This window comes from Onychostruthus taczanowskii, unplaced genomic scaffold (genome assembly GCF_017590055.1).
Source record: "Onychostruthus taczanowskii isolate IOZ18803 unplaced genomic scaffold, ASM1759005v1 scaffold50, whole genome shotgun sequence".
Lineage (NCBI taxonomy): Eukaryota > Metazoa > Chordata > Aves > Passeriformes > Passeridae > Onychostruthus > Onychostruthus taczanowskii.
The window spans coordinates 3,119,908-3,141,889 of record NW_024502569.1 but is presented as its reverse complement, the minus strand read 5'-3'; the positions used below and the strand labels follow the sequence as shown (position 1 = coordinate 3,141,889).

The following is a 21,982-nucleotide window of genomic DNA, read 5'->3' as shown; positions in this document are numbered from 1 at the left end:
AAATTCTGTGGTTCAAAAAATGTTATCCATTGTCAGATATGAAGAACTTGAAAGAGTATTTCTAAAATGGGAACTATTTTTATTCAGCAAATTTTAATGACTTGGTTAAACATAATTAGCATTCTGTTGTAGATAATTTGAGCAGGAATGTTGCTATAAACCTTTTTCCACAACTGCAAACATCCCTTGTGCTTTTCAGTGGGCTTATAACTACAAATTCCCTATATGTTTGGGCCAAAACCTCTAGCTTCTGTCCTGTAAATTTTATAGTGCTTTTATATGCAAAACATTGCAGCATTTTGGAAACATTAAGATGATAGTATGACTCACTTTAGTGGTGGTCTTATTTGGTTTTATATTTAAACTTGTTTCATTTAAGAAATTAAGCTTCTAAAATTTTGTCACTTGAGACTTGTAGAGATGAGAGGCTTGTGCTATGCAGTACAAGCTGTTTAATTTTTTTTTCCTTAGGGAGGTTAAAGAGAGGACCAATAAATTGAACATGCAAGTGTAAACCTACTCACATTTTTGTTTTCTACAGCTGTCCTCGTCTGTGAGCTGATAATCTTTATTAAATATCAGAGTTGGCTGCTGGTTTATAATAAAGCAAAACTAAACTGTTACGTAGCAAGCTTGTGGTTCAGTAGGATTTGTACTTCTCAAGGCTCAGGCCAGAAAAGCTGAGGGATTACATTGCCAGGTCTGGGACAAGTTAAAGGTGCTGGCATGGATTTTTAGGAGATCTGCCATCTTACCTGCACTGCTCAAGAAAACGGAGCCATCCAACTATTGGACACAGTTACTGATACCTTACAGCTCCCCACTTCAGTTTATTATCTGGTCTGCCTTTCCTAGTGTTGGCTGAAAGATGGATGCTGTTGCATCTGAGCAAAACTACATTAAAACAAGTAATTTACTTGAGTTTCTCATTAGTGCAGTGTAAAACCAGAAGCAGATTAGCAGGCTGCATGTAATTTCTAGGTGGTTTTGTTCAATGCTCAGTATCCTTTGTAATAATCTTGGGTGAGATCAAGCTGTATTCAGAGCCAGGCAGTTGCATTGTTCATTATGTCTGTAAGGAAGCTAATCCTAGGGGTTAGCCAGGCTGGAAAGCAAATAGTATGTGTAAGAGGCCTGTGTGAGAATTTATTCTGTTAGTAGAGAAATGGGAGTGAAGCAGGACTGAGGAAAAAAGCTTTTGAGGTAAAAAGGAAGGGTTATGTTTTCTCAGTGCTGCAGGGGGCTGGGCTGTGGACTGGGCTTCCTGCCCCAGCCCATTCTTCCCATTTTGTACAAGCCTCATTCTGTCAAGCAGGTGCTGCATGGAGCAACCCACGGAAGCAGCTAAGTGGGGTGTGCTGGGCACTGGAGCTAGGATGGTTCTGGCCTGGGTAAGGGGAGGAAGGCACTTCCAGCTCTGCCACTCCGGCATGTGCAACACAAGGCCCCACCATGACTTCTTGCAGATGGCAGTGCTACATCTTCTGCTCTGCTGGTTGTGTTATGACCATAAAAAACAGATGATGCCATACTGCTGCTCCTGTTTACACCAACAGTCCTTTAGTAGTCATGTCATTGCCCATTTGTCAAAAAACAAAATTTAAAAGCACAAGAACTACAAATGCAACAGAGTTTAAAAAACCAAACGTTATTATTATGTCAAAATAATTTGTCTTTATACACAAATAAAGAAATTATTATAAACTTAATAGATTTTGCTTTAATAATCTGATGCATATTAGTACTTGGTTCCTCAGCTTCCACCATGCAAGGCATTTTAAAAACACAGTTCATATCCTCCATGTGTTTTGGCCTATATTTATAGCCAGTTCTAAATGCTCCATCTACCAGAAGTACTCTGCAAACAGCACGTACTTGGTGCAGTTAAATCATAACAAAGCCATTCCGGAGGTGTTCGTGCTTGTTGGACTGACACAGCACCACTGTGGAAGTGGCTCACTTTGTTGGGAGCTTCCAAGTACTAGGAGAGGTGTGCACTGAAGAGCAAGTGAAGGTACACGTCCCTTCTGCATTTGTTTTTTTATTTCCAGGCAGTTTTGTGTGAAATAGTTAATTTCATAAAGCCTTACATAACTGCATAATGAAGAGGCAAGGAAGACAATGTAATGTTTGTGCTAAAATCCTTTACATCAGTGTTTTCTTAATCTCTCTACAAGTACTCATTATGTTTTGGACCCAGTGGTTATTGTAGAACTCAGCTCGTGTTTCCAATAAGTTGGCAGTAGCTTGGGCACCTCAAAGGCATTAAGCAGTTTTATTTTCTGGCTCTTGTCTAAACTACTGAGAGAAAGCTAATGATCTTTAATTGCCAACATCAGTCTTGGGAGTTCAGGACAGAAGTGTAAGAGCTAGCTAGAGGTGTTAGCACATTCCCTCTGGCCAGGATAAATGGCCCTGTTTTCACCTGTGATGAGCAGGTAGTGTGGTCTCCTGAATATTGTAAGCTCTCCCTTTAACTTATTTGAACCTTCTTCCAGGCTTCTCTGTGATCATGATACATAACTTGGAAAGAATGCAATCATTCAGTTATAAAGGATCTATAAAAGTATCATCATGATTTGGTATTACTGTTTTTTGGGGAGTACCACTGGGAGGTTCTGCAGGAGTCTCTGTTCATAGGATGGGTATCAGTGGAGGTAAGCAGCTCATTGTTTATACAGCACATGCTATGTCTATCTGCATTTTTATGCTAAGCCGTGTACATGTGAAGTCATTGTAGTTGTTTTCCTAGAGGTTTAATTCCCTAAATGGCAACCACATTACATTGTTTTTCTTTTTCTACCTAATCTGTTTTGGGGGAAAAGAGTCACGCACAACTTTGAGAGATCAGGACAGTATTGGCTGTCAAGCTCTTTAACAAAATCACCAGATGGGAGTGGTCCTTAACATGGCGTCATATTCACACTTCTGCTGTGCTGTGCATTCTAGAATCTAACACTCAGGATAATTTCTACTTAAAGATCTTAAGGAAAAAGGTGAGGAGTCAGTGCTGAAACTGATTCCTCGGTTTGGCAGTCTCACCAGTTTGCACTGGGGCGCTGGGCATGTCACTTGTCTCTCTGTTCATTTCTCTCTATGCAACCGAGAGGATAGTATCTATTATGGAAGGATGTTTTGAATAGCATTTGTAAAGTGCTTTGAAGATTAGAAGTGCTGTTCAAATGTTCACAAATTATGCTACATTTGTTGCAAGGTGATTAGATTAATGATTCTAATTTTGTCACCTCATTTCGGGGTTGTTAAAAAAATAAATTCTACACATAAGAAATGCTATTACAGCTTTTCACTAAAAGAAACGTTTAAGCTAAGTACCAGCTTAACTAGAAAACAAGAAGTATCTCTGGGGCAAATCAGAGATGGCTGTACACAGTCCTTAACATATGGAAAATGATAAATATGCAATTTGGCCTCTGCAAAATGTAGGTTTAGGCTGAACTTCACACTCTGCAAGATTTCTCTGCAAGAAATTTTCTGACAGTTCTTAGTGAAAATCCATTTCAAGAGCTAAATCACAGGCAAGGTCCACAAATCTTATGTTAAACTTACACTAACACTGCTAGCTGCAGAACAGTAAGTATACTTATGGCAGGTGTAAGTACTGCCTCCAGTTTCCTTTCTGAAAAAAACCTGTTTTTTAGTTTAGTAATTTTAGACAGGTTTGGGGCTTCACTGTTAAGACAGGCCTTTCAAGATGTAAGCAGTGGACCACATCCTCAGCTGGCACAAGCTGCAATGGCTCCAGCAGAACTGCCAGTGTCCTCTGGGTTGCAAAGCTTATCTTCATCACACAATTTAGAGTGATACAAGATGTATCACAATCCACAGCTGACATTCTCAAACTTGAGAAAGGATGAGTGGAAAAAGTATCATCCTACCTTATTTTTTCCTTCATGCTGAAGCAGCATTAATCTCAATTGTCAGCCTATTTCTATAGTTAATAGCTAACTTTAGTCAAGTGCTAAAAAGAGATTGGTACCAATTTAGTGCTTATTGCTGCAGGGCCACTTGGAGATTGTGTTATCTCTTTGGTTTCTGTGTGAAATAACTATCTGTGCCACTGCATGTCAGATTAGAAATCCCAGGTATGTGGATCCTTTGTTCAACTATCAGCACTCTCTAAGCTGGATACTTCTTCAGGTACCAGCAGAGCCAAGTCCTCCCCATTCCAGCTTGTGCACAGAAGCCAGCTGTAAGACAAAGACAAGACAGGTATCTTTAGATGAGATAGCTCAGTATAGCATGCTGATTCAGCACCAACAAACACACAGGATACCTCTCTGCAGCCATCCTCTGTGGCACAAAAGCAGTGACACTATTTGCCCTAATTACAGAAGTCAGACAATATCATTACTACTGCCTTTGAGCACAGTACTAAACTACTCTGCTTGTTACAGACTGGAACAGACCTTTCTGCTCTCCAACTGCAACACTGCATGACACTCCAAAAAGAAAGGTGCATTCACAGGGTCAGATATCTGAAACTAATGACAGAAGGTAAAGAAATCTAACTTTCAGAAATTTATGGTGATGATGTACTACAGTACTGATTTCAGGATGGACTGATTGATGGTACATATGCTTCCTTTTCTGCTGTAGAGTTTGCTTTCTTTATAGACACTTCCTCTACTTACACTGAACTAAACTAAAGATAATATTTAATAGAACAAATACTTACTGTGCCTTTGTTAATGTAACTGAATTTCTCAATTATTTTATTACTTCACTGGAAAGTATTCTACTCACATGCAAGACCCCTTTGCTTCAATTCCCTCATGTCTAAGACCCATCACTGCTTTAAATTACTATTAGTATAGCTTCTCTGTAAAGACTGTGTAAATAATTATAATGAAGCAGGAATAGATTTGAAATTATGTGAAATGTTCTAAATCTACAGCATTATCACTATTTAAATCTTAAAATCTGATGCAGAGATAAAAGGTGACAGAGGGGAAGTCTAAGTATTAGGAAAAAATACCCAAGTCTCCAGCCAGAGTGCCACCCTATTAAGAAAAACAACTTTTCCTCCAACTGTAAATCTGTCTAATGAAAATTGATTCTTCTGTCAGTTAGATTTTTCTTTCAGCATCCTAAAAGGAAGTAATTTATACTGGAAATTATGTAAAGTGATCTTTATGAGTACTCATGAGTGGTATTTCACTGTCCGTATTACTAGATGGCCACTAGATATGATTAGACACAACTGCTATAGAGGCCTTTTTTTAAAACATGTTTAGAGGTTTATTCTTTTGGGTTTTAAAATATTTTACAGATTTTAATGGCAGTGGGTCACAAGGTACCCCTGACCAAAGACCAGGACAGACAGCTTTCTATTAAACCCAGTGGGTGACTGTTATGTTTATAACCCTCATTAGCATCTAGAAGAGCTCAGATTGCAAAATTAAGTTCATGCCTTTCACATGATCTGTGGGAAAGGCTTTCCTGGAAGAAAGACCATGTAAAGGTCTCAAACCAAAGGAAGTAACACGTGCAGTCAAGGGTATGGTGTATCCCACTGGCAGTACATTCAGGTTATCTTCAGTTTGGGGAAAATTCATAGCATGGAGCTGAGAGAAGTGGCTGGATTGGGGAAAAGGTGTGAAGCTAGCAGACAGGAAAGTTTGAGAACTACCACAGTAAACTATTCAGCTTCAATTCATGTCAAAATATGAATTACAGGCAAAGGCAGTCAGAAGAACCCTCCTGATCCGTACTTACCACAGGACAGACAGTGGAATTAGACAAAGGCCTGCTGATAGGAGGAAGCTAAAGCCTGAAAACCATGCAACAGTAGTTGCATAGAGAATATTAAAAACTGAAATTGACATTGTGCCGGTCACAACTTCTAAACAGGCAATACAAGCAAACACAGCACCTGCCAAAAATAAATGGGCAAATTATAAACAAAACAAAACCTCTTCAAAGTACTGAAGTTTTTAAACATGGTTCAAAAGATACTGTTGACAGTATTTTTGCAAGTATGCAAATTACAAGCACTAGGCAATCATACTTTGCTATGAAAGTGTCTTCTGTGGCAACTCCTACAAAATGCTAGTTCTTTTAAATGAACAAAAAGCCAACAAATAAACAACACATTTTGTTGATGGAAACTATTTTTCTTTATAATTTTCTTACCATGCCTACTTTCTTGCAGTTGCTTATCACATCATGTTTAACCTGTTCATCCTCACTAACCATGCTGTCATGTCTCCATCCTTTACCCCTTCCAGTTGTCTTCTTCATTCTTACTTTTCCCTTTCTTGTTTCTTCCTTCTTTAACCTTCACTCTTATATGTGGAAAAGACTGATTCAGCAAGGACTGCTGGTTCAGCTTAAAACCACTGCCTTCTCATTTTTGAAAAGAAACAACATTTTTTGGACTGAACTACCCTTTGGGGTGGCAGTCTATCCTGTGAGTGTCGTGTTGAACACATTTTCCCGAGCTGTATTCATAGTCACAGGACCATAACCAAAAGCACACTAGGTAAGCAGAAAGGGATGACAAGAGGCAACCTGATTGCTGCATCAAACTACTCAAGCAGCCAAAGCCCTGAAGAATAGCAAGAAACTCAATACCAGAGGTGCATTTTAGCGCAGCTAGTACAAAGAGATCTTTGTTTTAGTGTATGAAGATTAATCTTGAAAAAAAAACCTCAAAAAAAAGCAATTCAGGAAAATGTTTCTAGAAAGTGTATGTTTCCCAAAATCTAGAAAATGCACACTTCCCCAAAAGCAAAATATGGGATATTAGAACCATTTTTTGAGGCCTGACATACTTTTTTTCCATCAGGAAAGGGCTTTGAGAATATTATGTTACATTTATTGGGACATGTTTAGAAGCCACAGGCCTGAAGTTTGGTTCCTGCTCCATAGCTGAGGACACAAGTCTAATTGTTTCCAAGTGCTATGAAGATTGACCACCTACTGCTTACCTTTTTAAACTAGTAAGTGAGAAATTCACTAAATAACAGAAATGTATCTTTCTCTGCATGCCAAAATCTTATGAATGTAGAAGCCCTTGTGAAATCACACTTTTATAAATCTTGCACATTGTTCTGCTTCAAGTTCCCCATGGTCTTTAATTTAAGAACAGTATTTTGTTTGAAAGTTGAAACTTGCAGTAGTTTTTAACACATTGTTTATATTTAATTCAGAAACAGAAACTTTTATTAATATCAAGACACAGGCTCATAATTAAAAGAACTTGAAAGAAAAGCAATCTTAAAATACCAATACAGATCTATTTAGTTAAAGGTAATCTTTGTGCATCTCTGTTCTGAAGCACCATATTATTTTATTGTTTAAAAACAATTCTACTTACCCTGTTCACCAGGGAGAACCACTTTTGACAGCATGGATCGGAGAACAGGAATAGGCATAAAGCAGAACAAAGATGGCACTCTCACTGTAAAGCAGCCATGAGACATTGAACTAATTAAAATACAGAAATGTACAAATATATTGCAACTGCATTAGTCATATACTTTTGAACACTTAGTTCCCCAAATAGTAAAAGGCAACAGAAAAGTCAGACTAGAAGTGCACTGAGACACAATTCTCCAAGAACAGAGAAATTTATAAATCAAATCTATTTCTACGGCACTAAAACCATAAGCAGGTAATTCCATTGTTTCTCCACACAGTTCATCAAATCCTAGATCAGTCTGATAAACCATTTATATTTTACCTCTCTGTCACCCTTTCAAGGTGGCATGTTCAATATCCAACAACTGCATTCACTACAGATAACACAGCAGTATTTTGATATACATTGTTGACCGTGGAACAACTGATTCTGAACTCACCTAAAAACATGAGCAGAGTAGTTTTGGCAAAGGCAGCCATGATCATTCCTCCAATGTAAGACAACATCCCAATAAAGACAATATAAATGTCTTTAAGACATTTGGAAAATAAGTAAACTCCTAAAAAGCTGGTCAGTGAGATAGAAGTGGATGCAGCTGCTCCATATCCAATGTATACTTCATTCCAGCAGAGTGGCTCATCCAGTTCATACAGTGTAAAAAGTGAAGTCCCACCGAGCACAGTAAACAAATAAGCCATAAATGTAAAAAGTAACACAATTATTAAAATTCTCTTTTTATAAGGGGCAGTTTGAAAAAGCATGTACACTCCAGAAAATGTCTCCCTAAGAAGTTCTTTCCAGGATACTGGTGCTTCATGCTGGAATTGAGATACACCTATGGTATCTTCCAGAAAAAATACAATATAGATGATATTAATGACATGGAGCAGAGATGCTATCACAAATGTCCATGCAAAACCTATTCCTCTTAGAAAGTAGCCAGATGACAGTCCTGCTAATCCAGATACAACTCCAAAAATCAAATCCACTACAGCTATTCGTGTTGTTTTCTGTTTCTCATCATGACACTCCTCTGCTATGTAAGCAAAGCCTCCTCCAAGGAAAGTTGCTATACTCCCAAACAGTCCAGTAATAAATGCAACTGCAAATAGGACAGAGAGTGACAAGGAAAAATATGATATTGCAGTCAAGCTAATACTAGAAATCAAAGCTCCCATTGATGGTAAAACTAAAGACCTTTTGTGTCCCTGGCGATCCCCATTAGCTACAATGACAAAGGCAACTATAAGGCTGGGAATGGCTCTAGTTAAATCCAACTGCATATAAAAAACAGAGGCTTTTTCTTGAACTTCCTGCAAAGAGAAAATAAAAATAATTGTAAATACTATAATAAATTGGAAAAAAAATCTGTCACAATATTACATACATAATTATTAGCATGCAATATAATGAATATCACTGTACATGTTTACAGATTATAAATTATACTGTTATAAAACATAATACATGCAATGTAGTTTTATAAGATTATATGACATTTTGATATACTAGACTATAATAAAATACATTTCATATTCAGACTTCTGTAATTTGATGTTCAATATTCCTCAAACATTCCCTGTTACATTTTAACCCAAAACTTAGTTTATGACAGAGAAGTTTCAATGCAGACAAGAGAAGAATCCTTTTGAACATGCACTTACAAGAGCTGTAAGTATCTTTAACTGCAAGTATCTCCTTCAATACAGGGTATGGCAAAAGGGCACTGGGCTATTTTAATACTACTCAGAAATCAGTAGTAAGCCAGTCATCGATTAAGGAACACACCCCCTGCTCCCACCTCACAGGAGATCATTTTTCCTCCCAAATAATTCTACTGAGGGGGTTACAAGGAAGAATTAATGGACTAGAGCACACTATGCAAGTAAACAGATCACAGTTTGCTCTGACATCCCACTTGTACAATCCTACTACTACTATTACAAACAACAGTAACAACCAAAAAAGTGAAATACAGCTTTAAATATGGTACTGACTCACAGATATGGGAATTAATGGATTTTGCAAACACTGTAAAGCTCTGGGTTCAGAACTTGTCCAAATCAGTGATGTCTCTACAGATACATCACAGCAGGTATTCACATAAGGAACAGCAGCTAACACTATAAAAACAAACACCCATTATGGGAAAATTTTAGAGTTCTTTTTAACAAAAGTATAAAAATCAAATGTGACTGAAAAACAGTCATTTAACAAAGCATGAATGGCTGCAGAAAAAAAGAACTAAAGAATGTTCAATACAAAAAATAAAATTGTTATGAAGCCAGCTGCTGAAGGACACTTAGCAAGCTAATTCAGATCTTGTTTTTAATGCATAGATGCAGACCTGATGAGAGCAGCCACAACAGCCCTTTCAAAGACAACCACCTGATCAGACAGCAGGGGAAAAGGAAGCAACTTTATTCATACAAACCCTTTATACTAGCTAAGATAAAGTGTCAGATGCAGAGAGTAAAGTCTTGCTGAATGTCTTGGAGTTTTCTGAGGCACAACACTGACTGGGGCAGGCATTGTACTGTTCAATCAGCAACAGGTATACTTGTGCAAATCTGCCCACACCATTCTCAGCCCATATTCAAACTATCTATACTCCACATTTCAGGTGTTTCCTCTGTAGCTAACATAATCCTGACTGAGTAGCATTCAAAATGATAAAAACCCCCTAAAACTTACAGGAATGTACTTAGGCAATTTTAAAAGCTGCTGAATGCTTTATAAATTCATATTTACATTTACAGGCAGAGACCATGAGTTTCTCATTCAGTCTCTTCCTTTTTTTACAAGATACCAGGTTTTATTACAAGAAGAAATTCAACTGATCCTGAGGTTCTCAAGGAAAGCCTTCAAGATCCCCAGCACTCCGAAGTCTTTTGCTCCCTTCCCTTGTGGTGTCTGACTGCCTTAGCATTCATGACATCCTGGTAACTGGCCAGCAATGCTGTCACCCTGGAAGGGTCAAAACCATGAAGGCTGAACAAACTGAGATGGAAAACATTATTCTGATCTTTAACTCCTCTGCTGCTGGCAAAAAGAACTCCATATAGGATTGTCTTGTTCAAAGCCATGAGCATCAAACAAATGCTACTATGTTAAAAGTAAAATTAAAAGTTAATATGTATCATCTCAATCCACATTAACCACAAAGATTATTGCTAGACCATTATGAAGTGTAAAACTGAAAGAAAGAAAAACCCAAAACTCGGGTGTCCTTCTTTTGGAAGAAGTTGTGCAACACAAAAAACGTGGCTACACATCCAGGTAACATACGTGACCATGAACTTGCTGAGATAAAAAAACTTCATGTCTACCGAAAAGAAAACTACAAACACAAGTACAGGAAAAATCCATTTAGAGTGTAAGGCATGCAACTGCTCACTCTATGGTTTTATAAAGTCAAAAGAAAAGAATATAGAAAATGACAGGTCAAACCTTCAGCTGCTTTAAAATCACTCCATTAAATAATCAATGGAACTACATATATTTGAAGAGAAAGGTCTAGTTTTTTAATCTGCAAATTCACTCTACTCTGAAAAATTACAGTGGACAGAAAAAGATATTACAATCACCTATTTCAAAATTAAAAGAACGAAAATGAAGAAGCAAATAACTTATATAAGGATTAAATTAAGAGAGAAGTGCAGCACCTGATATTGAACAATATAAAGGACATGATAATCTCACAGGCTCATTATGATAACATATTACTGAGTAGCAAGGAAAAATTAATGGATTGGATAATAAATCAATGAGATGTTAAACAATGTTTAATGATTAATAATACAGCTCTTTCTGAGATAATAAAAAAGCATTATCTAAGTTGGTGATCAGAATGCTTCAGTTTATATTCAAATTACCATGAAACTCACTTTATTATGACTATTTTTTTCAAATTGTAAAAAATAATTAATCCAAATTTTGCAAAGACTAACCATTTTGAATTATATTTTACTTTTTATGCAGGCTCCAATTGATTTTTGTCTTCAATTTCCTTTTACATTTTGCTTTGAAATAGGTGAGATTAGTATAAAGCTTCTTCATTCTCAGAACATAAGGACTTACACTAAATTAACTGTTAATAGAGATGTTCTTTTAAACATTAATGCCAAACAGGGCCTTACAGCAACAGTTTCAACATCTATAAACCTAATTCAGTTAGGCTTAGGTTAGGAAGGTCTTGGAAAATCTGGAACGTCTACTTGGCACTTCCTTGCGAAAGGGTTTGGAATTAGGTTACTGGATCTACTCTTTGGCCCATACACAGGACTATTACTCAGCACAGAGGCCCATTTGCACTTAAATTAATGCGTGTTTTGAGCACCTACATTGTTCCACTATGGTAACTGGTGTGGTATAAAAATGCAGCAAGGCATACAGACAAGAGTGTAATTGTTCAAAAGCTCATGCCCTACTGGCAACTGCTGAAATGCAGGGAACGGAAATTTGGCAGGAAAGGGAAACGAAGAAGTTCTGTTGGCCATTATTCAACTGCTATCTTGAAGTACTCATGTTCTCAAATATCAAATTAACCGTAATTTGTAAACAAAGACCTGTAAAGTGTGAATATGTCACCAAATCAGAGATGCTATCTAAACTTCAGCTGAAATTCATCACTCTGCTTCAGTGTTTTGAGAAAAGAAATATGAAGTCTTATATCTTGAACCATAGGTCATGGCAATTTGAAAATCAGGTTGATTTTGAAGGGGTTGCAAAATACAAAGATGTATTTGAAATGTCGATTTCTTGATGAGCTCTGCAATTAGAATTGTATCCTTAGAGAAAATTGCCAGAGACAGCATCAGATGGGGAGCTAATACTAAAGAAAACACTTCTTGGGAGTAACATACAAACATTACTCCAACAACAACTGGTAATAACCTCCATGGATCAGCCCAGAAGCCATGCTGGACCACAATTCTATTGACCTTTTTACATTTTTTCTACTAAGACCAGCTTCTGTCAGATGACAGCAAACATATGCCACACTAAAAGTCCTCAATTATTTCTTTGATCACCTTCACTGGAAGCATGAACCATTAACAATCTCCTTTTATATATGACAAATGAGGCAGATAAGCTCAGGCATTCAGTCTTGCACATATGCAGCATGTCAGAGATTCAGATATGGGATGTGGGCAAAATTTTTCAAGTACCACCTTTTCAGCAGTGTAAGGGAATGACAAATGACTGTTTCTGTGACCCAAACTTCCATGTAATTTATTCAGTGAATCATTTACTTTTCTGACCCTACAGTGGTTTCATCTTTCCCTTTATCCAACCCAACTGCCAGTTGTTGTTGACAAGTATGGCTCTATTGCACCTCTTCTGAAAATATGTTCCCTCTGCTATTCCCATGTTGGACACAGAAATCATGTGGCACTGAGTGTGCCAGAGCAGTGTATTACTTCAGAAAAAAACCCCAAAACAACATTCTAAGAACAACAACCCAAAACAAGAGATGAGGTTTCTGTTGAATCAGTGCCCCACTCAAATCCAAACCATAACCTGCAACTGCAGAACTGAGAGATACAACACACGGGGTGAGAGGGGGAAGGGAAATGGAGAATGACCATCACTTCTGCTGGCAGCTCACAGCTAGCTCTGCTTAAATGTAGCATTAAAACTGCACTGGAAATGCAATGGAAGAGGTATCATTCAACAACTATCTATCCAGCACACTGAACTATGGAAAAGTGCTAAAAATGTAACTGACCATGGGATCCTGTCATCATGACATCCTTGTATTCCAGTAAGGCAGACTAATACTCTGAACGGCAAATCATCAACTGTATTTGATCATGCAAAGATCAGTTAATTTTTTTCCACGTTTTAAAACCACAAAAAAATTTATTATGATTTCCCCTGTTCCTTGTTCTCGTAATTCCTCTGAAACACATGTATTTTATGCTAGATACTATTCCTCAAAATTACAGGGCATTTGCTAAACTTCACATGGTTGCAAAGAACAGTAGGAGCGACAGAGACAACGGGTGGCTCACAAACACAACAAGCACCATGGTGTGGGAGGAGGAGCCTCCACCTCCAGCTGTACCCGCGGTACTGTCAGCCCAATGCTAATTTGGTCCCCATTCTCTCAGGCGATTTTCAGCTCCCGCTAAAATACGAATTTGTCTCAGTATCTTCCTGGAGACAAATCTTTGTCTTTAAAGCACTATCACTACCTACAGCATAACATTACAGCGAGGAGACAGTGAAGTGAGAGCAGGTTACGAAACTACGGCTTTCTGGAGAATTAAAGGTTAAGGTTATAAAACAGGAGGTTATACTGAAGCAGCACCTCCCGGCTCCGAGTTTATTTACAATTATTATTCCTCCCCCGCCACTTGCCTTCTGTTTGATATAAGCCGGGCTGCTCTTATTCTGCTCGCAGTGACTGACATTGCTGTCGCTCACGAAAGTGGAGTTGTACTCCTGCTCCCACAGCCGCCGGTAGATGAACTGCTGCACCAGCGGGCTCGTCAGGGAAGACGCAAAAATGTAGATGAAAATGACGGGCTCCACGCACAGAACCTTCCTCATTTCTGGGTCTGGGCTTCAAACCCTGCGCCAGACAACAGATCGCAAGGGCTCACGAGGTGCAAGCGAAAGCCCCGAGCGGCAGCCGGCACGGTGACAGTCCCATGCACGGGGGACGCGCTCCGCCAGCCCCGTCCCGGAGCGCAGCGGTCCCGGCTGCGCCCCCGCCGCGCCCCGCCGGGCTGTCCCCTGCGCACCGGCCCCGTCCCGAGTGCCGTGACACCAGGAGGCGGGACGGGGGCGGCCGTGTCCCTCAGCGGAGGAGTGTCCCCCGCCGCGCCGTCGCCGCCCCCCCGGCCGCGGCCGCCGGGAGGACGAGGCCGGCTGCCGCCATCTCGGCGCGCTGTCCCCGTCTCGGCCCGCGGGCGGGGCGCTGCGGCGGGCGGGGCCGGGCCCGGCGGCGGAGCGGGGTCCCTGTGCCCGCGGGTGTCACTGCCGCCGTGCTTGTCCCCACGCCGGGGACGCGGGGGGCTGCTGCCGGAGGTCAGGACACATCAGCACCTTGGCGATTTCAGCAGCGCGCCGCCGCTCAGCACTCCCCGGGCCCGCGGCGTGTTCGGGCTGCTTACACAACGAGGATCTGCGTCGTCAGCGGCGTCGCTGGCCTCGCTTAGCGCCGCCAGCCCGGCCTGGAGCTCAGCGTGCGCAGGGAGAGGTGGCCGTGGCCTTGCCCCGCCGGAGAGGAGCCCGCGGCGTGCTGCTCCCCCGGGCTGCCGTGCGCTCCGCTCTCAGCTGACGGAGCTTAGAGGTTTTATAGCTGCTCCCCTTCCGTGGGCTCTCGGCTGTCAGCGTGTGTAAAAGCAACATTTGTTAGCCGCCAGATGGTCTCTCATTAATAGAAACACAAAGCTGTGTAGGTTGGATAAGACCTCTAATATCATGAAGTCTAACCATTAACCCAGCGCCGCCAGGAAGAGATAGACCTCGCTCTCTGGGTCTGGCACAGCCGGGTGTCAGGGGACAGGCCTCCTGTCGCTGTGAGCAGCTGCTGGGCACCTGCTGCATTTCCACACGAAAGGTCGTGCTGGTGCGGAGCCGCGGTTGTGCGCTTTAGATACGGCCTCTGCCCGCTCTGCAGTACACGGCATCCACAGCACGGAGAGCACGCAGCTCTGCGCTGGCCTCCCAAGACAGCACCGAGTCATGATTCTGGCCTTGTCACAGGTGTGGTCTACCAAGGAAAGGTGATATAGCCAGGGCATCCTGAAGGACCACTTTTCAGTCTTAAATACTGGTTCTCTATTACAAGTACTGCAAAAAGTCCCTTTTGTTAAAAGCACCTCAGAACTTCAAAGTTTCCCTGATGTATTTGCTCTATTAAAATAAGAAGGGCAGTTAAAAAACTTCATGAAAATTGAGTTCCTTGATAAAGTGATTTGAAGGCAGATTATCCATAACATGGGTCATATGATCTTGAGTAATGCTTTAACTTGTTCACTGCCATGTGACATGTCATTCAGTCCCAAATTTAGGGACAACACTGGTTTGTCAAGTGTCTCTTAGCATAGGACCAACCCTGCATACAAGCTCAGTGGCCTCAATCGTTTACTTGAGCTTCTTTGGTCTAGCTATAGGCTCACAGAGGCACACAGGCAGACTGATTTAAAAAAAGTGCTACTCTGGCATGAGATCAGCTTGTAGAGAATGGTGTCCTTCTCCTCGACCTGTCCAAGTCCAAAGTCTGACTCATCCTGTGACAGCATTTTGCTTGTCACACGGTAAAGCCAAAACAATCATGTGAGGCTGTTAGGTGACAGGGGCTGTTCAGGTCACTCATCCAGCTGTTAGCACTTATTTGAGCAGGGCGAAGAAGGGATTTTAAGCCTGTTGGAACTTCCTTTTATTCCACAGAGGAATATTGTCCAGAGGACCACTTGCCAGATCCAGCTGTGCTGAAAGAGCCTGTCACTTACAAAGGAACACAAGTGTCTGAGTGCAGTCCAGGTTGCTGGCAAAACTTGTTAATACACACAGCTCCTTCAGGACAGCCTTCCCAGTGCCAAAGAGTGGAGCTGTGGATCTGTGCTCTGGAGAGGTCCTCTGCTTCTCTCCTTCCTAGTAACTGTGTTTAAGCTTGGGATTGTGTTTACAGAGCCAAGTGGCTCCAGCAAAGCAGTGATCTCACCAGTGCTGAAGGCAAAGCTGCAGCTTGAGCTGGTCACCTGGAAGCACCTTTTTACCTTTGTGCAACAGCTCCAAGCCTGTTCACCAATATCTTCCAGTGCTGACACAACATGTTCCCCTCAGGCAGGTGCATTGGAAGAGACTTGGCCCTCATTTTTTTCCAGTCCCCCTCAGTGCAAGGGGAACTAAAAGCAATAGATGTGATCGGACTTTTAAGATCAGACTTAGCTGGGTGATACTTATTCTTTGAAGTTGAGCATTTCGAAATAACACAATGCATGGCAAGCTACCTTCCTCTCTCCCCTGCCACCAGTATTCACACTGGTCCAAATCTGAGTTACATGCCCATGAACAGACTTCACAAAGATCACAGGTGGCTGCAACTCTGCAGTTTGCGCTGGTTTGCACTTTATGACATCATCAATGTGTGAAGAATTGAAGATTATTTTGATGAAGCTGTTTTGGAGAAAAGCTTTGGTGAAAACATAGTCGTGCTTTACTAAATAATATTGACTTGTAAAATGTAATTTTAATTGCCTTCTAAGAAGTTAAGTACTTTTTAAAATTGAGTGTGCTTTAAGTTACAGTGCTAACAATCTACTGAGAACCTTAGCCCTCTGCATGTTGTTTATGGATTACAGAGTAACATTACTGTACTGTTTGCACTAATGTTCAACTCATGTTTTCAAGGCTGTCTTGAGAACAATGGTTAACACAAATTTTAAAAAAGGAACCTAAAAAGGGAAGAGAAGCACATTTTTGGCAGATAATTTTATACAAAATGCAGTTCTGCAGAAATCTTTCATACCCTGTGTCATGCCCATCAGCAGGGCAAACAAAGATGTATGAAGGAAGTTCTCCAAATCCTGGAGGAAGGAAAAGAAAGTAATGCAATTCTGCAGAGGCATACCTAAGTTTAGATGTAACTGTGAAGGTATAGGCAGCAACATCCCACTGACTTTGTGTTCCTGAAAATGGGGTGCTCTGAACACCTCTGTCACAGCACCAGCACTACTGGTAACTGCAGTGTCCATACCATATGGCACTTTTTACTCTTCTGAAGTTCTGTGTTGAAAATTTGTGCTTGTTTGAATCCTCAAGCATATGTAAGGCATCAAGATATATTTATTTTTTCTGAATAAGAAAATCTTAACAGAACTGGTGTTCTTGCTGGCATCTCATACACCACATGACAGCAACCATTTCTAAATGGTGTGGTTTATTCAGTAGTTTTGCTTTTCAGTTACCTACCTCTCGTACTTGTGTATTTGCAAGTTGTCCTTGCTCATCTCTGATTATTTCATATGTCAGATTTAGGTATTTCCTAAATCTGACATATGAAATATGTCAGAAAGCCCTTCACACTGGTGGCTTTTCTAATTAGATGACTCAGTGGAGAAGAATTTAGCAGCTCCCTTCGCATTGTGTTCAGGTGTAGCTTGTGCAGAGAGCCCATTGTGGTTTTGCCCAGTCCTAAACAAAGCTACGAGAGCTACTAGATCTGCTGCGACTGGCTTTCAGACTACTTGAGGATTTGAAATTTATTTAATGCAGCTTCTTGGTTCTGTTTGAGGTGATTTGGTCTTTTGTTTTCCTTCTTGTTTTGCTTTCAATCACATTTATGTACTAGGCATGTGATAGCTCTTCACTGTACATAGCTGATGTAAGTTGTTTTCGTCTGACTGCATTGCTTCATACAGAATTTTCAGTGAGCAATTTTACAGCTCCAGTCCAGCACCTTGGACGTGCTTTGAAAAATAACTGGTGGTACTGGTAGTGCTGTGCTGCCTGCCACTCCCTGTCCCTCCCTCGGCAGCCGGGTATTGGGTGGTGATGATCCGCAGCAGCGCGCTGGAGATAGCCCCGGTTTCCGTGACTCAGCAAAGTGCTCCTCTCTTCGTCCGTAGTTCATTTCACCCTTTGCAGAAGTGGACAGAGGCATGCTTCTGCCAACATGCATCTTTTAATCGGAAACAGCAGGTTTCTTTCCTTCTTTAAATTTTCATTTGTTTAATGTAAACAGTTCCTAAACGAGGAACTGAAAGTAAGCAGCTGAGGCAGAGCTGGAGTGGCTGCCTCTGAGTCACATGCTGTTCTGTTGCAGGAGGCTATTAAATTTCATCTGTTCTTAAAATCTTGCTAGAGCAAAGTTCTTTCCCCGTTTGTTAAATTAAAGTGCTTTTCATTCCTGGTAAGTTGTTGGGACTGTTGGCTGCGTTCCCTTTTCAGAGATAAGGACTCATCATCCACCATTGCCCTCATCAGAAGAAGCAGCTTTTTGAGGAGCTTCACAAAGACCAACAAGCAGAATGCAGTGTGTTTAGGATACAAGTATTTAAGCTGATATCATCAGGAAGGTGGTGACAGATGACGAGCTGTTCTCATCTTCAAAGTCAATGACAGATTTGCTGGTGTTCTCCCAGAGAACTCTGCATCAGACTTGAACCTGAGCAGTCCAGCTGAACTCCTGAGATCAGTGACAAAGTCTTTATCACTTGAAGGAGTTGGAATTAGGGTGAGAATGTGTCTGTACCCCAGACAGGGATTTAATGTGCTTTTTTCAGTTTTAAATTCTCAGGGCGAAAAGAAAATGGTCTCAAAGGTGAACCTGTGGAAGGTTTCAGAGGAAGCAGGACTTCAGTCTGCTTAGCTGTGGTTTAAGTGGTAATGCCATTTTCCCTCCACCACTTGACCACTGAAATTATTCTTGACATTCAAAGCAGCAGTAGACACGGTTATCAGTCCTTATTCCTATCCATCCAAAAATACCCAAATACACCCTTACCCAGATTTTCCAAACTTCTGCCCAGATCTGTTCAGAAAGATCTGTAAAGTGTTCAATATGTCCTGTTCCTTGAACTGAAACAATTCCTTTCCTGGCATGATTCTGCTGTATATTTGTGCACATAAACATCAATGGGTATTTATCCGTATTTATCCCAATTATGCCTTTTTTTTTTTTTTTTTTTTTTTTTTTTTTTTTTTTTTTAAGAGTTGCAGTAGGTCTCCTGGTGGTCTCTTAGGTATCATAGAACAGCAGCAGAAAATTTCCTGGGTTCTTTCAGATTATGACAATACCTGAAGCAGATCTGTCATGCTCTATTTTCAGACAAGTGCCTTGCAAGATTTCTTATACAGGAAAATGGGGCAATATTGCTGAAAATAATATGGCACTTCAATTCAGCTTTAGGTATCATCATAAAAGAATTTTTTCTACAATAGTGTTGAATGTTATTTATTACTCCTACAAGGAAAGCAAATAATAAAGCAGCTCCACTGCTTTGGAAATTTGAGCTCATGAAGGGGAGGTATTGAATTTAGCCAATTGAATGATAAGTGTGAAGGCTCAGGTTAAGCACCTTAAAGAGGTCCTTCAGGAACCTATTAAACCCAATAACCTAACCATGACATATGACATTCCTGGTTCAAGAAGTTCCTGAAGTGATGATTCCTGGAACTGGGGAAGGTATCCTGAGCACTGTCAGCAGATGTACTTGTTCTTTAACCTGTTTTCTGAGCATCTGTTATATTGACCCCTGCCAGAGAAGGGAATTTGAAGTAGGTGGACTTTTGTCAGCTGGATGTGGCCATACTTATTTCAGCAGGACTGCAGGGCTGATAGAAGTACAGAGCTAGCATTTTGAAAAGATTTCATAAAAACTGGGAGCATAAAAATGGGAGCATACAAAGCAAAGGCTATACAAATTAACAAAAAGGAGAAGCTGCTCAAATAAATTTGCATGAAAATATAAACTTTGGGCTATAACATGTACAGTTAGTTACAGGCAGTTTTGCCCTGAATTATTTAGCTGTATAAATGTATGAGTTTGTATAACATGAACTAGGGGATGGTTGTTTTTTCTATGAGAAGGTACAAGTAATTTTCAGATAGCTTTGAAAGTGAGCTGAGCCTGATCAGGAATTTTAAGCTTGCTGAGCTTTAAGCTTACCTTGCTGCAAGTTTTACCTTCTGTCTATTCAAAAATTAGGTTTGTGGTGGGGAAATGGGAAACCAGTTATGAAGTGATTTTGTATAACAAAGTTGATAGTGGCAGTGTGCCTTACAGACGCTGAACCTCCCGTTCATAACTATGCTGTCTGCTTTCTCTGACTGTATTTATATGGCATGCCCATGGCTACTAAAACTGCTTAATGGGAAAAAGAACAGCTAATAAAGCACTTAGGGTCTTAATTGCAAAATTAATTTGGCAAACAGAGAAAGAACTGCCTGACTCTCAGAGATCTTTTTTCTTTTTCTTTTCTTCTCTTCTCTGCTGCTGATTCTCATTGACTGTGTTGTGATGGTTTTCCTCTTTGCCACTCCCAACTCCCTGGTACCCTGTGCCCTCCTTTGGTGCATTTTATGCCCAGCTTCCTACATCCCCTCAACCTCTTTGGCTGAGTCCTTGTGAAGGCCTTGGGAGCGCTTGTCTCCCTGGCATGCCTGAGGCCTGGGAATACCTACTGTTATTTCCATGCCTTATTCCCCAGCACTGACACCTCAAAGAAGCAGCTGGGCCTCCTTCCATAATTGTTTTCAGCTCTTTGAAGATGTCAGGTGTGTGAAACTTGGAAGCATGGAAAAGAGATGGAAACGAAAAAGCCATGCTGTCACCAGCAGATCAAGCTGCTCTCCATGAAACCAGAGTGTCCCTAGCTCCCCTTTTGTTTTACACTGTTTTTACTCTCTGTGCATCCTGCTCCATCCACACCCGTTTCAACACCGGCAATCCAGTCTCTGAGTCGAAGTGATTATGCCTTCTCACACCTTTTCTTTTTGAACTTGGATAAGCTCTGTTTATTCTATACTGACAAGAAAACCCTTTATAAGTACAATATTTTGAGCCTGAACTTGCATACATTCTCCAGGGCAAGATAAGAAAAGTTCCTCTTTCAAAAGTAAACATTTCTGTTGTTCTTGAAACAAAACCACATTAACAAAGACATCACTAAATATCGTCAGTGATTCAAATAGATTCATAAAATAGATTTACAGTATAACATATTGTATTGAAGTGTAAATAATATTTACCTGGGAAAAAACAGACATGTGAAAGAGTGAGTACTTGAAATACCCTCTTTTCCCCCTCTTCTTTTGTTATAAACTTTCTAAAGACTGGACTGACATCACAATACTGTTGTTTTATAGAAACCCCTGAAAATATTTTGACAGATAAATGTATACACACTCATTTAGAAATATCACAGCTTGAAGTTTGTCCTTTCTATTTCAAATTCCCTGACTGTGGCTTTTGTTTAGTTTTTACAAGACTGAACTGGTAGAGCGGGGGAGGGAGCCCCCCCCCCCCCCCCCCCCCATTTGTTGCTTGTCTTTTGTGTTTCTTGAGGGGCTGGCACCCCTCTGGGCCTCCAGAAGAGCTCAGTCAGTGCAGGAGGTCCCAGGTGCTCATGTCTACAACCAACCCACCTGAAAGCTTGGGTTCATGGGATAGTGACAGGTGAGTTGTGTTTCTTTGGCTTGGCTTTTTGGCATGTTCAGGAGGATATCAACAACAAATATAATTATTTAAAAATCATTACTTATTTACATGTGAATCAAGCAGAGATTGATTTGTGATATCTCCATGCTCAGGTATTTCTTTTTCATTTCTGAATAAGAGTAACACTTCTGACAGTCACTCAGGCCTTAGTTTAATAAAAGAGGAAATAAAATTTTAGCATGCCTCATCCCAATCCAAACCACTAATGCTTCTTTACATTGATAAGGTTTATTGCAGATCAGATAGTGTCTGACCAAACCACTCCAATGCTTTGCCTACGGGACAGCCACAGACCATGTTCCTTTGCCCTGTAAGTTAAATACTATTTTTTTTAATGTTGTGACAGCAAGGCTTGTGGTTAAAGGCACTGAAACTTTTCATTAAACTGTACCTTCACTGGCTATTACACTGAGGTCCT

The 21,982-nt window shown here is 40.6% G+C and overlaps 1 protein-coding gene across 1 annotated transcript; it reads right to left on the bottom strand.

The window, feature by feature from the left end:
* Positions 1-1,632: 1,632 nt before the first annotated feature.
* On the bottom strand, positions 1,633-14,233 carry SLC46A3 (solute carrier family 46 member 3). The gene is made up of 5 exons (XM_041416084.1): positions 13,751-14,233; positions 7,824-8,697; positions 7,340-7,423; positions 5,737-5,893; positions 1,633-4,208 (listed from the first exon to the last, which is right to left on the bottom strand). The coding sequence occupies exons 1-5, from the start codon at positions 13,940-13,942 to the stop codon at positions 4,121-4,123; spliced, it is 1,395 nt and encodes a 464-aa protein (XP_041272018.1). The 5' UTR covers positions 13,943-14,233; the 3' UTR covers positions 1,633-4,120.
* Between the last annotated feature and the right edge of the window lie 7,749 nt (positions 14,234-21,982).

Coding starts and splice junctions, on each gene's coding strand:
- SLC46A3 (XM_041416084.1), bottom strand. CDS start 13,942: ATGAGGAAGGTTCTGTGCGTGGAGCCCGTCATTTTCATCTACATTTTT. Junction 5,894..7,339: donor GGTTCTCCCTGGTGAACAGG/GTAAGTAGAATT, acceptor TATTTTTGGCAG/GTGCTGTGTTTGCTTGTATT. Junction 4,209..5,736: donor ATTCCACTGTCTGTCCTGTG/GTAAGTACGGAT, acceptor TTTGTCTTACAG/CTGGCTTCTGTGCACAAGCT.